General features: G+C 32.3%; 1 protein-coding gene across 1 annotated transcript in view; it reads right to left on the bottom strand.

Moving 5' to 3' along the window:
* LOC116844001 (tubby-related protein 4) overlaps positions 1-18,129 on the bottom strand; it is a 131,604-nt gene that overhangs the window by 92,033 nt on the left and 21,442 nt on the right. Inside the window, exon 2 of the mRNA XM_032815036.1 lies at positions 12,219-12,386. Within this exon, the coding sequence (XP_032670927.1) occupies positions 12,219-12,386 (168 nt within the window). The remainder of the gene's footprint in view (positions 1-12,218; positions 12,387-18,129) is intronic.

Raw genomic sequence — 18,129 nt, 5'->3', positions numbered from 1 at the left:
TATATATATATATATATATATATATATATATATATATATATATATATATATATATATAGGGTATCTCAAACCTGCATGATGACCTTTGTGAGAACATAGAACGGATTGAGGTAAGCAAGAAAGTCATGTGTCGTTTTGCGATATTCGCAATAATAGTCGAGATATTAATTAAAAAAGATTGGTAAATGATCACGCACAATATAATAGATGAGCTACAGTGGCGCCGTCTGCCGTTGTATACTTATACATTAAGTCAAACTGAACAAAAAGTGCTCTACCATTTTGTAAATGACTACATAGATTTTTAGATATTAATTAAAGAAAATTTGTGTATTATGGTATATAATCATGCATATAACAATTTTCTTTAATATTTAAAAATCTATGTGGTCATTTACAAAATGGTAGAGGACTTTTTTGTTCAGTTTGACTTAATGTATAAGTATACAACGGCAGACGGCACCACTGCAGTTCATCTACCATATCGCGCGTGATCATTCACCAATCTTTTTTAACTAATATATCGATTTTGTGATATTGCGAATATCGCAAAACGGCATAGGACTTTCTTGCTCACCTTAATTCGTTCCACGTTTTCACAAAAGTCATCATGGAAGTCTGAGATGTCCTGTATATAAAATATATATAAGGTGTCCGGTAACTGATCGAGCAACCACCGTGTAATGGTAGAACGGATCAAAATAATCATAAAAGTTACCATTTTAAAATTTTCTCAATATTTATTCCGTAATTAATTAAAATGTATAAACAAATGAGCTCACGAGAAGCGACAGACTCTGTATGTAAAAGAAATGGCTTACCTCTTAGCAACGATGAGTAAACAGCTGATTTCGAGGTGGAGTAACAAACGACACGTATACGTTACTCTGCCTCGAAATCAGCTGTTTACTCATCATTGCTAAGAGGTGTCATTTCTTTTACACACAGAGGCTGTCCTACCGCTTCTCGTGAGCTCATTCGTTTATACATTTTAATTAATTATGGAATAAATATTGAGAAAATTTCAAAATGGTATAACTTTTATAATTATTTTGACCCGTTCTACCTGTACATGGTGGTTGCTCAATCAGTTACCGGACACCCTGTATATATATATATATATATATATATATATATATATATATATATATATATATATATATATATATATATATATATATATATATATATATATATATATATATATATATATATATATATATATATATATATATATATATCAAAGTGCAAGAGATAAACAAAGTAATGTTGCACAAAATGATATCTCGAAGAACGAAAGCGATCGCGAAGACAGAGTTGAGAGCCACTGTCTTAAAACAGCACTGCATACCAGATCGATACCACGGCCGCTATCCTTAAACTCTGAAATGTAGACCGAAGTAAACGCAAAATTCCAAGCTTCCATTAAAGTTTTCCTTCGTGAAGCCGCGTGCGCGCGCGCGTGTATGTTCGTGTGCGTGTGCGTGTGTGTATGTACAAGCAAGTGATAGAAATAAGATGAAATTTTATAATATCGCACACGTCGCACGGTCGACAGCCAGGTCAGGTCGATCGTCTGCGAACAACCCCGCGCAGAAATTCCGCCATTGAAGTCTCGTAAAATTTCTATAGTTGTAACAACACGATCTGTTTTGTTTTATAACTATTAATAATGGCGATAGACTTTGCGTCTCTTCGTGCTTCGACAGCTCTCTTTATACTGCTCGAGCATCAGCAACTTCGACCTTTCTGGCGCGAGTGCATAATTTAGACGTGTATGCATTATAGATTAGCGACATGACGAAATGTATAAGCTTCGTTTCTACCCTGCGATGCCGTCATTTGACCTGCTTTCCGTTGTCAGGATCGTTTTCTTCGTATGCACTTTATGGTGCCTACGTCTCAGCGCACGACGACCGCCTTGTGCCTGCGTGTCAGTCCTACATTGACTTATTGACTGAGGTCCGTTAAACGAGGCGAAAGGTTGCGCGAGGGGTTCGGAAAAGTTAACAGATGAACACGCCGAGGGACACGCGAGCCGATAACGCGCGCACGAGCGCGCACGTGTACACGCGTGCCGCTATCGTACGCGCGTCAGGCACGATGGCGAGGTCTGATCTCAATTTAATTAACGACAGTTTAAATACCGTTGGACAATTTACCACCACGCTAACTTGGGACTTTTCGTAGCTCCTCTCCAAGTATACTATTGTACATGCTAGTATAGATAGAACGACGATTATCGACCATCAATTAATAATATTAACGTGAACCGGACAAAGAAATTTATTCCCTACGAAATGACAACAGATTCTACTCTTACGCCTTGCGTATCTCTTACATTTTTAATGAGATTTCTTCGATTAATCTCTACTTTACAACGCCTCCATTGTTAGAGTCAAATGATGCTATACTGACTGCTGCAATAATTCTACCTCAAGTAAACATAATAATGTACTAATGCATATTAGACATATGTTATGTATAATTTATTACGTTACATAACGTTATTTAAAGTCATTCTGTTACTTAGGACAATTGAAATTTACAATTAATTTTTTTGGTATAAAATAATATTTATGGATTATTTGAAGTTAGAGTACTGAACTGTCATTCATTTATAGAAATTTATCTATTGAACATTAAAAAAAACATCAATATAACACAAACAAACACACAAATATTATAATTTTAAAATAAAATTATTAGATTTTAAATTGATTGATTTTAAAATTAAAGGAAAAACAATTACAAAAATAATACGTTTATGCATAAGTCCTAATTATGTGTCAATAAATATTTCGCGCCTCTATAATAAATCATACAATACTGAATTTTATATTAATAATGTGTCCACGTTTACATTCCTTTATGTATATAAAATAATGACATATGTAGCGTAACTTACTAACAGTTTTATAAATTTAAAGAGTTGATAAAACCAGTGATTATTCCAAATTTTTTTCTTAAGGGGTATTATACTTGAAAACTTCACAAAATACTGACTTTCTTCATACAAAGTTTACCTCATATTGGTTGCGCAATATTAAAATAATGTTCTTACACTAAGAATATATGTGAACAAGAAATGGATATCGTTCCATATAAACGAAAATAATACAATATTTCAAAATTGATATTTCGAGATATTAGTTAGAGTAAATATTTATCTAATACAAAAGTTCTCCTGCTTGTATATTCTAAACGTGTGTTTGTTATTAAAAAAATTTCAAAGAATATTATTGTATCGTTATAAATAAAAAGTTTGCAAAAAGATTTCTATATATGCGTGGTCATACTGCCCATTAAATATGTAAAAACAGAACAGTATATATTTAAAACAAAATTACTTTTTTAAAAAAAGTATAAAAAGTTATTATAATTTTTTTAACATTATTGTAAGTTATTATAATTTTTTATAATATTATTGTATCTCTCTAATTATTTTATTTTTTATTTAATAATATATTACTAATATATTAATAATATATTTAATTTATAAATATATTATATAGTCAAAACTACATATGTTTATAAAAGTAAAAACTGAAATGATTAATCATTCGTACTTGGTGTAAACCTCTTGATATCATTACTTTTGTAGAGAGTATAAAATTGTCTTGTATTTTTCAATAGAGTATTTACGAGAATACAATTGATCTGAATAAGGTTGTTTTAATAATATTTTTTTAAATATCTTTTAGCTGAACACACACTTTTGTTATAATTTATAACGATTTTTTTTTTGTAAAGACAATTAATGCTAACGCGCTAACCTTTTTTAAAAAAGGTAATTTTTGTACAGATGTCACTCCTTTTTGTATAACTATTAATAATCGTAATCATACAACAATATATTAAAGAAATATTTATAATTATTATTTGGTTGCAAAATGAAACATTTATTAACGAAGCGGCAACTTAATTTTATTTAATTCCGACGCTTAGCCTAGTTAGCAAATTATGAATAGAGTCAAAATCGCTATTATGTTTGGTTGCAAAATAATATAAATTTTATTACTAAAATATATTATAGTCGAATTTACGGTACAATTATATTAAGCTATGTCCTTTTCACAAATAACACTGTTGTAGCAATAATATGAACACTAACTAATGTTATTGTTGCTATATTATCATTCATTTACTTATTCTTATGGAACGCTTTCTTTGAGAGTACGGATCTCTCTCTATCTCCCTGTTTCTCTCTCTCTCTCTCTCTCTCTCATATCGGTTAGCCAGATTGATCTAAAGATCCTTTAATAAAAGATCGGACACCGTCGTCTGTAGATACTAGATTCGCCATGTTTAGGTTCAAACCGGAAATATACTTATCTCACTTTAACTTATTGTACCAGTTCAACAGTGAAGCCAGTGCAGCCAGTGCAACTGAAAAGAACAGACCACTGCTTGTGTTGTCATTCAGCTAATGTTTGGGAAGCGTGTCCCAAACATGGCGCAGCCAATCAAAACGTTGACATATGGCGTCCGATCTCTTATTACAGGATCTCTAGGCTAATCTCAACCGTAGCGCCTCTAGCAGAGTCAACTGAGGTTTTCATAATGAGGAGACGACGACGACGTTTCTCACGCATAAATTTACGATTTCGGACTTTGAGTTAAAATATCTCAGCTTGTAGAGCAAAAGTAAAGACAGTTTTATTAAGTAATGTAAACCCAAGAAATCAATTAAGCCCATCCAGAATCTCATCCGTTCAGCCGTTATAGTCAAACGAGGAATCGTGCCTGTGTTCAACTGAAGTCGTCGCGTAAGTATACACGGTCGACCGCGAGCCCGTTGCTCTTGTACTTGGCTTCGCGACACTACCGTGTCGCTTGATACAAGATCTATATGTAAAAGAAAGAGTAACGTGCTTGTGTTAGTGTTTATTTGATATGACATTTTGACGAACGTCTCTTTGTTATAGAAATTTTTGGAACTCGTCATTTACTTTGGCATTCCCTTAAATATTAATAATATTTATATATGTTTGACTCTTTACTATGCAATTATTGTAATTACTGAATATTTTTTACATTGTGTATTGCGAAGGGGATTGCTAAATTTACAATTTTTATAGTATTTTATACATTATAATTTCATTGTAATTTAGTTTTGTAAAAAACATTGTAAAAATGAATATTTAATTTTAACGTAATTTTTTACAATATTTTTTCTGCGTGTTATACGTACTTTTTTAACACATTAATAAACCAAGTTTATTCCCAAAAAAATTGGGACTGTTATTTTATATATAAATCAAAATACTCATTTATACGTTCTTAGAAACTCTATCTCTCCCACTCTTTTCTTTTTTCCATAATATTTATCGATGATAACATTATAGTTTTTCCGATCAATAAAAACTGACAACATAGCTAATAATAAAACTTATACGGAAATAGTTAACGGTCTTATTAGATTTCCATCGTCGAGAGAAATATTTCCTTTATGTCCCCATATTCCTCGCGGGAACATATCAACGCTGTTTATCTCGTCGAAGGTGAAGTACATATATTCACAACTTATATACAAACAAATTTCTTCTATCACTTTTCCAAATGTTATTCCACGAACTAATAAGAGATAAGGGAAAAAGGTGAGTTCCACGGTCGTAAGTACTATATTTGTATCTCTCACGTAAGTATACGACGCAATTATACATCGGTGAATCCGTACATCAGTGCGAAAAATTGTCGAAGATAAGAAAAGTCTTTTGTCGATTACGGTAGGAAAGACCACAAACATTACTCGAAGATCTCAATTTAACTCGCTGCTGACGCTAATCAGTTCCATATATAAAGCATACAGGTACGTGTCATCCTTGAATACTCGAGCAAAACGTGTCTTTCGTGGATTCGCGGCAGACTGACGCTATTAATGCATTCTATTGTACGAGCTGTGTCCTTTAAGTGAGTGCGGAAGGAGGAAGGGATAAACTCACGTTACACGAGCTGATAAAAGGGCGAACGAAACAGGCGTAATAACGCGCGGAAGGAAGGCGGATGTAAACTCAGAGGGTGGAACTCCCGAGATTTTAAGACGGTGATATTAATATTGAAGAAGCTAGCGATAGTAATCTGCTAAGACTCGGGCAGGCATATAGATGTCGCTCGTAAAATCATGCAACGTAAATTCAAAAGCGGCTATAGTTTGTTAAAAGCGAGTCATGGCTTAATATCGATTAAGAGCCACAAAGGACTCCTGGTTTGTACACAGCCATTTACTATCGATACAGAGATTATATGAAGTTTCGGCCTATTGTATGTATATTCGCAGTAACGCGTTATGCAATGTTGTGAAACTATTAAATCGCTGCTCGCGGCTACATCGAGAATATTAACGAACTTTATAATTATAACCACACACATCGACAATTCCTTAAAAAATTCGAGTCAGCAGTATGTATCAATGACGTTAATCGAATATAAATTAGTGAAAAATGTAACTTAATAGATTGCTTGCATCATTATGGCCACTCCGCTCACAATAAACGGTTTATTTCATCACTTTTACGGATTCCATAAAACATTTTGTACATTCAACAATTATCATTTGACCTTTATTGTTTACTTGCGCTTTATTACATTTGATTTTATATGTTTCGTTAAAGAAGGCCCAGAATAAGGCAGAAAGATTCAATAATTGTTATCGAAATATTATTATAGCACGCGGACAATTTTTCTCGAAAATATAAATATTCATTAACCGAAGTAGTATCATAATAATCTTGCCTAGCTAGAATGTGCTTATAATGTGGAAAAAATGTCTATATTATATGGAATTATTTACAATGTAGGAAGAAAGTATGGGAAAATTTAGAGAGCAAAGAAATTGTACGCGCGCGCGCAAAAATAATTTTATCTGAAAAGTAGTAATCTTTTTCAGTCCTTTTAAAATCTGTGTGAAAAAAGTCTTGATACTGAATACATTTTTCCTATATATTATGCATTATTTTAAAGCTAGATGAAGAAAAGGTTTGCTTGGATTAACTTGACAATAAACGAACCAAATGCGTTTCCATTGAAAGAAACAAATTCTCTGATACTTAGAACTGTGAATTTAGTTGTAATTACAAAAAAAATAATAAGAACTAGAAATTTTATTTCCCTCAACTAGAAAACAATTCAATACATTTGCAAAACAGTTTGCAAATAACGCAAACTGTTTGCAATGCAACGTGATTAACACATTTATAATTGCTCATCACTGCTCAAGAGCGCAACAAAATTCTATCTACCTACAATTTTTATAGAAGCACATATACAGTAGTAGTAGAAAAATACATATTACATTGAAGTGTTATTTGTCTCGAGGATTTCATGAATTTATATGTCCGCAAATCTATCATAATTTCATCATAAGCATCAAATTTATTCAAAATACATTCTCAATTCTAGCAAGTTTAACATTTCAATTAAGAGTATTGAATTAAAACAAAACTTTAAGTTACTTACTATGTAGAGTTAAATCAGCTTTTCTTATATATATATATATCTTATATATATATATATAAGATATATATATATATATATATATAAGCTTTTCTTATATATATATATATATATATATATATATATATATATATATATAAAGTTTTATAATATTCTTGTCTATATATAATGTGTATATAATAATCTTATAATATCTCTCTAAAGAAAATATATTCTTCTTTAGTACATGATAATGAGCTTTTCTAAAATTATGATGAATATATTTTAAATAAAAAGTTGAAAATGGCTCTAATGTATTAAATATAATAAAAATAATGGAGAAGGAAAGAGCATATAAGAACCAGGTACGGTTGTAATTAATATATTTTAATGTAATGAAATACAAATATTACGGTTCGACCCGATTTGGGTCCTCTTCAGAAAATGAAATAGATAAAAGTAAGTGTCAACTGTTGCAGAAGACCAAAAAATTAAAGTAAAGCACCGCAAAACGCAATTAAAAAATACAAGTCGAACTCGCATTGAAACAGAAGTATAAATCCTCTTTTCATGGACATGAAAACAGTGGCCAGCAACGTTTAGGTAAACGATGGACCACAAACGCAGATGGAAAAGTAGTCGTCCAAACAATTAAAAGTTTAATCTAAATAAAAAAATTTGAAAAATTTTTTCGGATAAGACCAAAAAAGTGAACACACCAAATACACACAAAGAGATTATTACTGCTGTCATTACTGTTGTCTCGTTTATTTGAAATTCAACGTTTTATAAATTTAATGACATAATATTTAAAACTTTTGGCAGTCCTATGAGATCTTATTTATCTCCCATTATAGCTGATATTTTTTACATGACTTAGAAAGCAAGGCTCTTAACAAAATTCCAATATTTATTCCTTTTTTATTAGACACGTTGATGACATTTGCTTAGTTTCTCCTCCTGATTTTATTGAAGTTATTTTATATATTTTTATTTATTTCCACTAGAGATTGCAATTCACTGTTGAGAGATTTTCTAATGGTGGCCTTAATCTGTTGGACTCGTCAATTAGACTATCTGATGTATTTAGAGTTTGACTGGTTCCATAAACCTACTTTTTCAGGAAGATTTTTTAATTTTTACTCGTTTCACTCTTTATATAAAAAAAACTGGCATAAGTTTTATCTTGCTACACAAAGCCTTTTTTGAGTCATCCTAAACATCACGAGAAGAACATAAGATTGGTCATTAACATATTGATTAACAACGGCTATCCGTTAGATTTATTGCTTAGGAAAATTAAATGTTGTCTTCCTTTTCTTTTTAAAAAACTTCTCAGAATTCGGTTGGTTCTAGTGATTGTCATTCTGAAATTAAATCTTCCTTTTTCACCATCCCTTATTTAGGTTCTATTTCTGACCGTTTCAAATTTTCATTTGATTCAAAAACATTTAGATCAGCTTATAAAAATCTTGTTAAGCTTAATTAATTTATTAGGGTACACAAAGATCCTCTGCCAAGATTGATGTACAGTAATGTGGTTTATAAGATCAATTGTATGAATTGTGACAAGTCATATACAAGATGTTTGACTTGTACCGTCAGATCAGAGTTAATATATCTGGTACTGTCGTACCAGAGTTAATACGAGTATATAGCTATAATAGGTCGGGGTGAATAATGAAATCAGTATCCTTTTTTAAACAACCACATAAAATTTCGAGTTATTAAATAAAGTAGATGGGCTAATCAGAGCGTGTGATGCGGCAGGAGAGACATATGGCCGTGGCCGGCGAAGAAAATGGACGATTGTTCGCGGACCTATTTCATAGGCCAGAGAGATGGGCCGATGGTAGCAGCTAGCAAATGAAATAGGCCCGCAAGCAATTGTCCATTTCCTTTGCCGGCTGCGGCGAATCGTATGTCCCGCCTGCCGCATCGCGCGCTCTAATTAGTGCAATGCACATATTGCAAATTACATTATTAGTATGTTATATTATTCAATATACTATATTATTCAATATACTATATTATTAAATATTATGCGCATAACATTTATTACATTAAAAAATATATGTTTTGTAAATAATATTACATACAAAAACCAGTGTTTGGCTCTTATTATTTCTTCTATTTTATAATTTCGTAAACAATACATACTGTCGAATAAATACCGGGAATTGTTCAATAAAACATAAAATATTGATTTAATCATCCAAATTTATTTTGTCGCCTTCAAAATAGGCCCCATTTGATGCGATACACTTATGCCAACGAATAATCTAGTCGTCGATACACTTCTTATAAGCACTTTCCGGTATAGCCTGCAACTCCTCTTCTGCGAATTTTATTTTATGGTTTCAATGAACTCAAAACGTCTTCCACGAAGTGGAATTTGAGTTTGGAGAACAGGAAAAAGTCACACAGGGCTATATCTGGCGATACTTGGTCGATGATATTCGTTGATTTTTTAGTCAAAACTTCGCGAACAAGGGTCGATATGTGAGACGGCGCATTATTGTGGTGCAAAATCCAATAATTGTTCTTCCACAAATTTGGCCTTTTTCGGCGAATATTCTCTCTCAAACGCCTCATAACGCCCAGATAATATTGTTTGTTGACTGTTTGTCCCTTTGTCGATGTTTTCGAAGACGTTAAAGCCTGATCTACAATATGCTCTTTGCATTTTGTTTCTTGTCTTCTGCCTTTTTCTGGCTTAAAGCTTAAGGTTTGAGTCAGAAAGAGATAAAGAGAAAGAAGCAAAAAGCAAAGAGCATATTGTAGATCAGACTTAAAGGTCGATCGGAACGAGGCAAGTCTTCAACCACTTCTCGGCCTTCCTTGAATACTTTGTACCATTCGTGTTTGTGTTTTCGATAAAACTGACTCACTGTAGGCCTTCTCCAACATTTTCAACGACTCAGTACAAGAAATTTTGTTGACAACACAAAATTTTAGGCAACTGTTCAATATTTTTACTCATTTTAAAAATCGCAGAGTATGAGGTCGACTAACAAAACCAACAGCTGTAAATTGGTTAACAGATGGCGCCAAAACTCTACATGACAATTAGATACATTGGTACCAACTTACAGCAAAAAATTTGTTTTTATATCTTTTACGCGGGCTTTTGAAATGAACAATTCCCTGCATTTATTTGATAGAATGTATATACGATTGTTTGTCAAACAATATTCTGACAGTGATGTTTGCAAATTGACACTAATATCTTAGTTGAGATAATTCGGTAATCTGATTTGTACAATCTAGATATAATGTACTATCAACGTCACGATAACATACCTATTACTAACGCTCATCTTCCTCTAACGATTCAATACATCATCATGGACTCCTATCTGCGTCGCGCAACCGTTCAATTTCTTACCGCGACTAGCATCGAACAGATAAAATGTATACACCAGCTGTTACTATACGATAACCTCTCGCGATATTATAAAGTAGCCGTAGATATTTTTCACGTGGGAAAATTCTATTTTGGAAACCGTGAAATCAAATCAATGCCAACAAAATATTCAACGAATACATCGACAATATCAGATTTATTTGTATTCGAAGAACTTCGCAACTAATGCACACTGCAATAAGTTAGAGTAAAAGAAAGTATTTGTTTTACTCTAACTTACTGTATTAGTATAGGAGGTTTTCGAAAATAAACAGATTTATAAAAATCATTTAATATATCAATCATCGACTTACGAATATCTCAAGGCAGCATTCTACAAGGAAAAGGTTTAACTAACGGTAAGGAAAATATTACGGCATTTTAGCGACGGTAAAATTTTACTTCATACTCTTGAATACTAGCTCGCACTAAAACTGTGACGTTTGTAATAAACTTAAATAGTATTTTTTAAAGGTATGTACTATATCAATGTATTGTAAGGTGTCAAAATATACTGTAAATATACTGTAAAATGTACAAATCATTTTATAGAGTTAGACTACTCATTCCGATTTAAGGGCTGGCGTGAACATTAAGAGAAGACAATAGAGAATAAAATGTTTTTCTTATCTAATTATCTAGTTAGTAAGAAGAACGCAGGAGGAGAAGCGATCATATTGTCGATGTGTCCTCTGTTTCACTATGTTTCACATTTATTTCCCGTACTTCGCTTCTTCCTGCTTCTTTTCTTGTCTCCTATTCCTACATTACTATATGATAGAGAAAACATCTTACTTAACATCTTTGTCTTTTACTTTTGGCTTCAACTACCTAATAAGAATACCCCGCAACCTATCTCTATAAGTCTATGATGCAAACAAATCAGTATAAGTCGAATGATAACGAGTCGGACCGAATGCTCCATAGTGTCCGAAGTGTCGTAACTTTTTTCTCATAAAGAATTGGTATATTGCCTCTTTGCCTTAATTGACAGTATACATGTTCCATATGTATGTTCATATAGCGGCGTTATAAATCGCTATTCTGACATTGTAAGCCAGATTATAAAACACAGAAAATGATAGACAACAGGAATCATTTTTTTGTTTTGTTTCCAATTAGTTTCCAATAGTAACCGTCGTCTTGGAAACAAAGAAAAATTTAATTCTTCTTAAAAAGTACAAAAGATCGGAATATACGCATTTCCCAAAAACCTATGAAAGATTAAAACCGTGACTATTCGCTCTGTAGCAAGCAATATCGAAACTCTTAGTAAAGGAAAACCCAAGAAGGAGAAGAAATTAAATATCCGTTTTGTTGAAATGTTCCGAATGATCCGATGCCGACGGCGAGAAGTGAAAGGAAAGGCGATACTTACTTCACTGCGGTGCCCTCGTAGGTTGTAATTCGCCCTAAGTGGAAGTTCCGTGGCTCGTGTACGACAATGCGACGTGGTAAAAGTCACTCCTACCAAGCCGCGGGCGTTGCCGGTAGCCAGCCATCCCTCCTGGTAGTAATTTGTACGGTCAAGCTTCCATCCTTCGTCCTGATAAATAAAAGGAGAACGGTAGTCACTTTCGTTCACGGTCTCGCGCGAGACATCATGTTTTTGATTTATGGTTTCTCGGATTAACGTGGAGATCTTTTAACAATTTCCCGTGAAAAAAGCAATGTTAGTCACGATAAGTATTGCGGTTATTTTGAAATTTGTACGGTGCAAATTGAACTGCGAGGAAACTGTCATGGAAGTAACTATTGTACAGAATATCGTGACCCAATTAACGAATGAAGTTGGTGAGGCGCGGTTGAGCGAAACACTGTCGGAACATTAAAATCATCGATCAAGTAATCGAGTTATCATGGTGCGTAACGTCTCTCGAGCTGATTTATTATTCACTTCGTGAAGTTTCGTTACTGTAGGAGCACGTTACGTTCGAATGAGCATAGGAGTAATGGATTGACGGCCATGAATAATCAGCTCCGTTAATTGTCATTATTATCACATCCTTCGATATCACAAATGCTTGGATAGAGAAATGGGATAGAGAACGGTGCATTATTATTCGTTGACATGTATCGTTCTCATGTCAGCGTGACAGCATCGGGTAGCAAGGGTTTCAATGTTGAAAGGGTTTCACCCTCGAGCTAATTGTGCATATGTAGATGTAATTACTCAAGATAGTCGAGCCCCTTGAAGAAAGCAATATCGAAATAAAGTGTTTTTCTGAATTAGGTTTGCCATGAAGGAACTGATTTGAAGTGTGCCTAGCTCTATGTACTTCACAAACAGAATTACATTTGTTTTCGGTACATATTGGACCGCGTCGACCGCGGGGAATCTAAATGTCGGGCGAACAATTTTGGCACAGGAAGCAATCACAAATAGGGGAAGTATTCGATCTATGTGGTAATTCGCATTCTCATCCTCTGACATTTTTCCTATCGATAGACAGATACCCTATTCTTACTCCTGTCCGCTCCCTCTCCTCCTTTTTCTTTCAATTTACTGCAATATCGAATATTTATTCTAAAAGAATATGTTTTAAACACTATTACTTTACATTTAATTTTTACGTTTAACATACCGAATATTGATCCAAAATAAAAAAATTTCTGTAAATAAAAAATTATTTTAGTTTTTTTATACAATATGTGATGCATATGCAATGCATTTGTACTTTCACTCTGTGAACATCACTTTGTACAACATCTGCAACTAAATAAAAACACAATGCAAACTCCAAAACTACATTATATCGATCCAGCATCCTTTTAACAGGATACTATACTTTGCCAAAGAGATACAGACTTTTTCTGCAAAGTTTCCGTTGTATTAGTTGTACAAAATTATAAATATTTTTACACAATAAAAGTACGTATATAAAAATAAATTTGGGCATTGCTAAATATAAAAAAACAAAGCTATACATATTTAAGGTCTATATGTTAAAAAAAATACGAAAAAACGATAATGCGATTATGTTAGTGCTTACTTGACATAATTGTTTTGACGATCGCCTCTACGTTATTAATATTTTTTAATTTTTTCATTTATTTTAGCATTCTTTTATAATGTCTTACTGTTTAGTTTTATGTTACATACTACATTATTATTACAGTTTATTTATTCAGTTTTATTTATTTTGTTTATTAGCTCTTCTTTTTCTGTGTATATATTAAATTTTTTCTATTCTTTCAATATTTATTATTATTATTAACGTCTTAATCTGACTTTTTAAGAAAGTCACAAGAAAATGATGTTTGTTATTGCTTGATGTTGCTTTTTCAATGTAAATCCCGCATTTCTAATTTTTTTCAAAGTCTTCAATGTACGGTGGCACAATATTTTTTCTCCTCTATAGTGAATATTTCTCTGATATATTATGCGTGATATAATTCTACAAGCACAAACTTCCTGTATTACGGAGTTTCATTTCATTGAAATTTGAATTACGGGTAGTAGTCACAGCAATCCATACACGTGTATTCAATAAATTCTGATGGACAAGTCTAGGTTTCACACGTATGCAGTCTACATATTCACTGGGCTGCATGTAATTAAAGCGCGATCTAATAGAGATGTTTCGCTAGACAGCCAGGTAGCTACAACATTGAATTATTAGAACTACGCTAAAAAAACATGTTTAAGCGATTCGCTATTAGTTCGCGGATAATATTGGACAATGAAGTTATTCAACAGCTCGTCTGCGACTGTAACTCTCTTTTAGACTTGTTGTTAAACGAGAAGTAACGGTGAAACCCAGATGAAGATTTCATGATTAAAATTCTAAAATTATAATTTTTTCCAGTTACCGCGGCAGATTTACATTTCGCTAATGTATCTTTGTTACTGATATTAATATTAGATGTGTTTACATATATAAAATGAATTAGCAGACATAAGGAGTTAAGATATTGAGTCATAGCAGTTAAAATGTTTCGTTGAAATAAGAACAATTAATGTCGTTACTACCGAAGCTCGATATATTAGCTTTTTAAATTTAAGTGTTACAGCGACATAAATATTCGTAACCAGAAACAAATAATATTTAGATAAATCCATCATGCAATTATAATTGTCAAGTAAATTAGGTTTCAAAACGATTTGAATATTTTTTTCGATGCGTTATATATATGGAACGCATTCCATGATCAAATGGAAGAACTTGTTTTTTTTATTAATTCCCAGAAGTTGAGTTTTTTTAAATGGACCATTGAATGTGTTACAAAATGTATCGAAAGAAGGGTTGAAACAGTTTTAGAACAATTATACAAACTTTTGTTTATATATGTATACGATAAAATATTTAAATAAATATTCTGGTTTAGATAACCGAAGAATAAAATATTTTTATTATTTTTTTTCGAAGAAATAAATAAAGATATAAATATACGATTTTACCTATATTATTTATCATTGTTCTAAATATAAAAAAATTGTTTAAAAAAGAAATTGAAATTTTGTTCATGTATTTTTTGTATTGAGTGCGATATGTTGCTGGACGCCTTTAACCGGTAAATATTACAACTCATACAATAATCTGAAATAAACGTGATAAGAAAATTCAAAAACTATAACTTACTATACTATAACTTACTAATTAAATATTACAACTCATACAATAATCTGAAATAAACGTGATAAGAAAATTCAAAAACTATAACTTACTATACTATAACTTACTAATTAAATATTACAACTCATACAATAATCTGAAATAAACGTGATAAGAAAATTCAAAAACTATAACTTACTATACTATAACTTACTAATTAAATATTACAACTCATACAATAATCTGAAATAAACGTGATAAGAAAATTCAAAAACTATAACTTACTAATTATAACTTAAATTTATTATGAATCTTTATTATATGCGGAAAATTGAAACTTAACAAAATGACAACACTTCCATGCTCATTTTTTCTCTTTTCCTTTTTAATTTAATGTTATAGGAAAAATACTAATTTTAAGACTTTTAAAGAGAATTTAGATCCATTCTCCCCCCATCCCAGCATATTTAATAAAGTTTTCAAATTTTCTTGTCCCATTTGTTTCAGATTATTATGAGTTGTAATATTCACCAGCTAGGAACGTTTGGCAACATTATGCTCAACACAAAAACAGGGTAAAATTTTAATCCTTTTTTAAATAATTTTGTTATATAATTTTGTTATAATAATTTTGTTATAATTTTGTTTAAATAATTTTGTTATAATAATTTTGTTATATATCTCAAGCGATAATAAATAGTAATAATTAAACTTCTATACATTGATATTTTTATCCATTTTTTGTAAAAGAATCATGCAAACCTATTTCTCACCTAGGCTGAATTAGAACCTTCCTTTAAAAAAGCTACTACTTTCCTTTAAAAAAGCTATTATTTTCTTAGTTATTAATACTAATGTGCAATTTTAATATTAGCTAATAAATTTTTATCTCACAATGAATACATTTCACTTGTAACAGTCAACTCTTAGTAATCAGTGCCAAAACGATTAGCCTTCCAGGTAAATTTGAATCAACTACTGAGATTTAGCGAATAACATTACGTTACTTTTATGCAATTGCTTAAATCGTAACACGACCGCGCATGCCGACAATGTTTGCTTCTCCTCGTGAAAGGCACATTCCTCTTTCACATTTGCGCTGACTGATGAAAAATGTTTTGCACATCGCGATCGATGTCTATGAAGGTTATTTCTGCAAGTCACCTCGAATATGACAATAAGCTGTAGCTGGGACGGAGATAAGAAACAAAATCAGTGGTAATCCAATCTTTGTAAACATGTTGAGAGTAATCCGCAGAAAATTGAGAGAGTTTGGCGAAAATCGATGTTACGCAAAAACACGCCTTGCGGAACGAACGAATAAACGGCGAGTGAGATTTTTTGTTGCAGTACGTTCGACTATTACCGGAGGAGCGGTATACGTTTTCTCGAAGCGCTTCGATATAATTTACCGGCAAATAATGGATGTAATAGTAACGGCTCTCAATAATGATTTTATTGATTCAAACACGATTCACAGCATCGAGAGTATAATACAAACGTATGACGATGAATTGTCTCCCGTATGCGCGATAAGCGGTATCCTAATTTTTTTTCTGTTTTACTTTTGTTTTCTGTTTTCTTTTTATCTTAACCAGAATTTAGTCTGAGTTGTTGTAGCAAGAAACAAGATATTATTCATAGAATTTTGTAGATTGCACAATGAGATCCTAAGTAGGAATTTACTACTGGCATCAAAGTACCGATTTATAGTAAACGTTACTGGCATAGTACCAGATGCCAGTGCGGGTTTAGTATTGATGTGATACTGGGATGATAGAAAAGAGCCAGTATCGGAAAACAGTACTGTCACAGTACTGAAAATCAATACTGTACCAGTATAAAAAAAGTATTGATTTCTAGCATTGGGGAAGTATCTATTCCCAGTACTGGGCCAATATCGATTCCTAATAATTTTTATTATTTGTACAATTGTTAATATCACAACTGTATAATACGAAAAGAAAGATTAGACCATAGACAGGATTTTCTTGGTAAATTCCCAAATAGGAATCGTATACGATTCGTCAGTACGGAAAAATGGCCCGATACTGAGTCGATATCGAAAAGCAGATATCCGGTTTTGGTACTGGCTCAATACTGCGCTTAATATAAGAAAACTGTATTATTGGTATTAGCTCCGTACTAAAGTTAGGTACTGGATAGTCATACCGTACGTATCGATATCGAAAAGCAGATATCCCGTTTTGGTACTGGCTCAATACCTAATATAAGAAAACTGTACTACTCTCGTTTGTACCTATACATGTCTATTTTTAATAGTCATATGAGGAAAAAATCTTCGTGACGACGGCTGGAATCGAATTCGAGTCTTCCACTTGTCAGGCATTCTTACCACTGAGCTATCTAGTTTTCGCATTAGTGACCTCTTCCGTTTTCCCATAAAGGACATTGATATCGTTTGTTTTTCGGTACTGGCACAATATCCTCTATCTAGATTGTATATGATTCTTACTTGGATATCCAGTACTGATTCTACGAACAGAGCCAGTATCAATAATACAACTTTTTTAATATTGGCTCAATACCGAAAACGACAAACATTTTTCAGTAATGCTCCAGTACAGGTACGGTATGACTATCCAGTATCTAACCTTAGTACGGAGCCAGTACCAACAATACAGTTTTCTTATATTAGGTATTGAGCCAGTACCAAAACCGAATATCTGCTTTTCGATATCGATACGTACGGTATGACTATCCAGTACCTAA

The sequence above is a fragment of the Odontomachus brunneus genome, unplaced genomic scaffold, assembly GCF_010583005.1.
Source record: "Odontomachus brunneus isolate Ranch 3 - 2012 unplaced genomic scaffold, Obru_v1 Obru_scaffold_038, whole genome shotgun sequence".
NCBI classification, from domain to species: Eukaryota; Metazoa; Arthropoda; class Insecta; order Hymenoptera; family Formicidae; genus Odontomachus; species Odontomachus brunneus.
The sequence above is the reverse complement of the archived record's forward strand: the minus strand, read 5'-3'. Positions and strand labels throughout refer to the sequence as shown.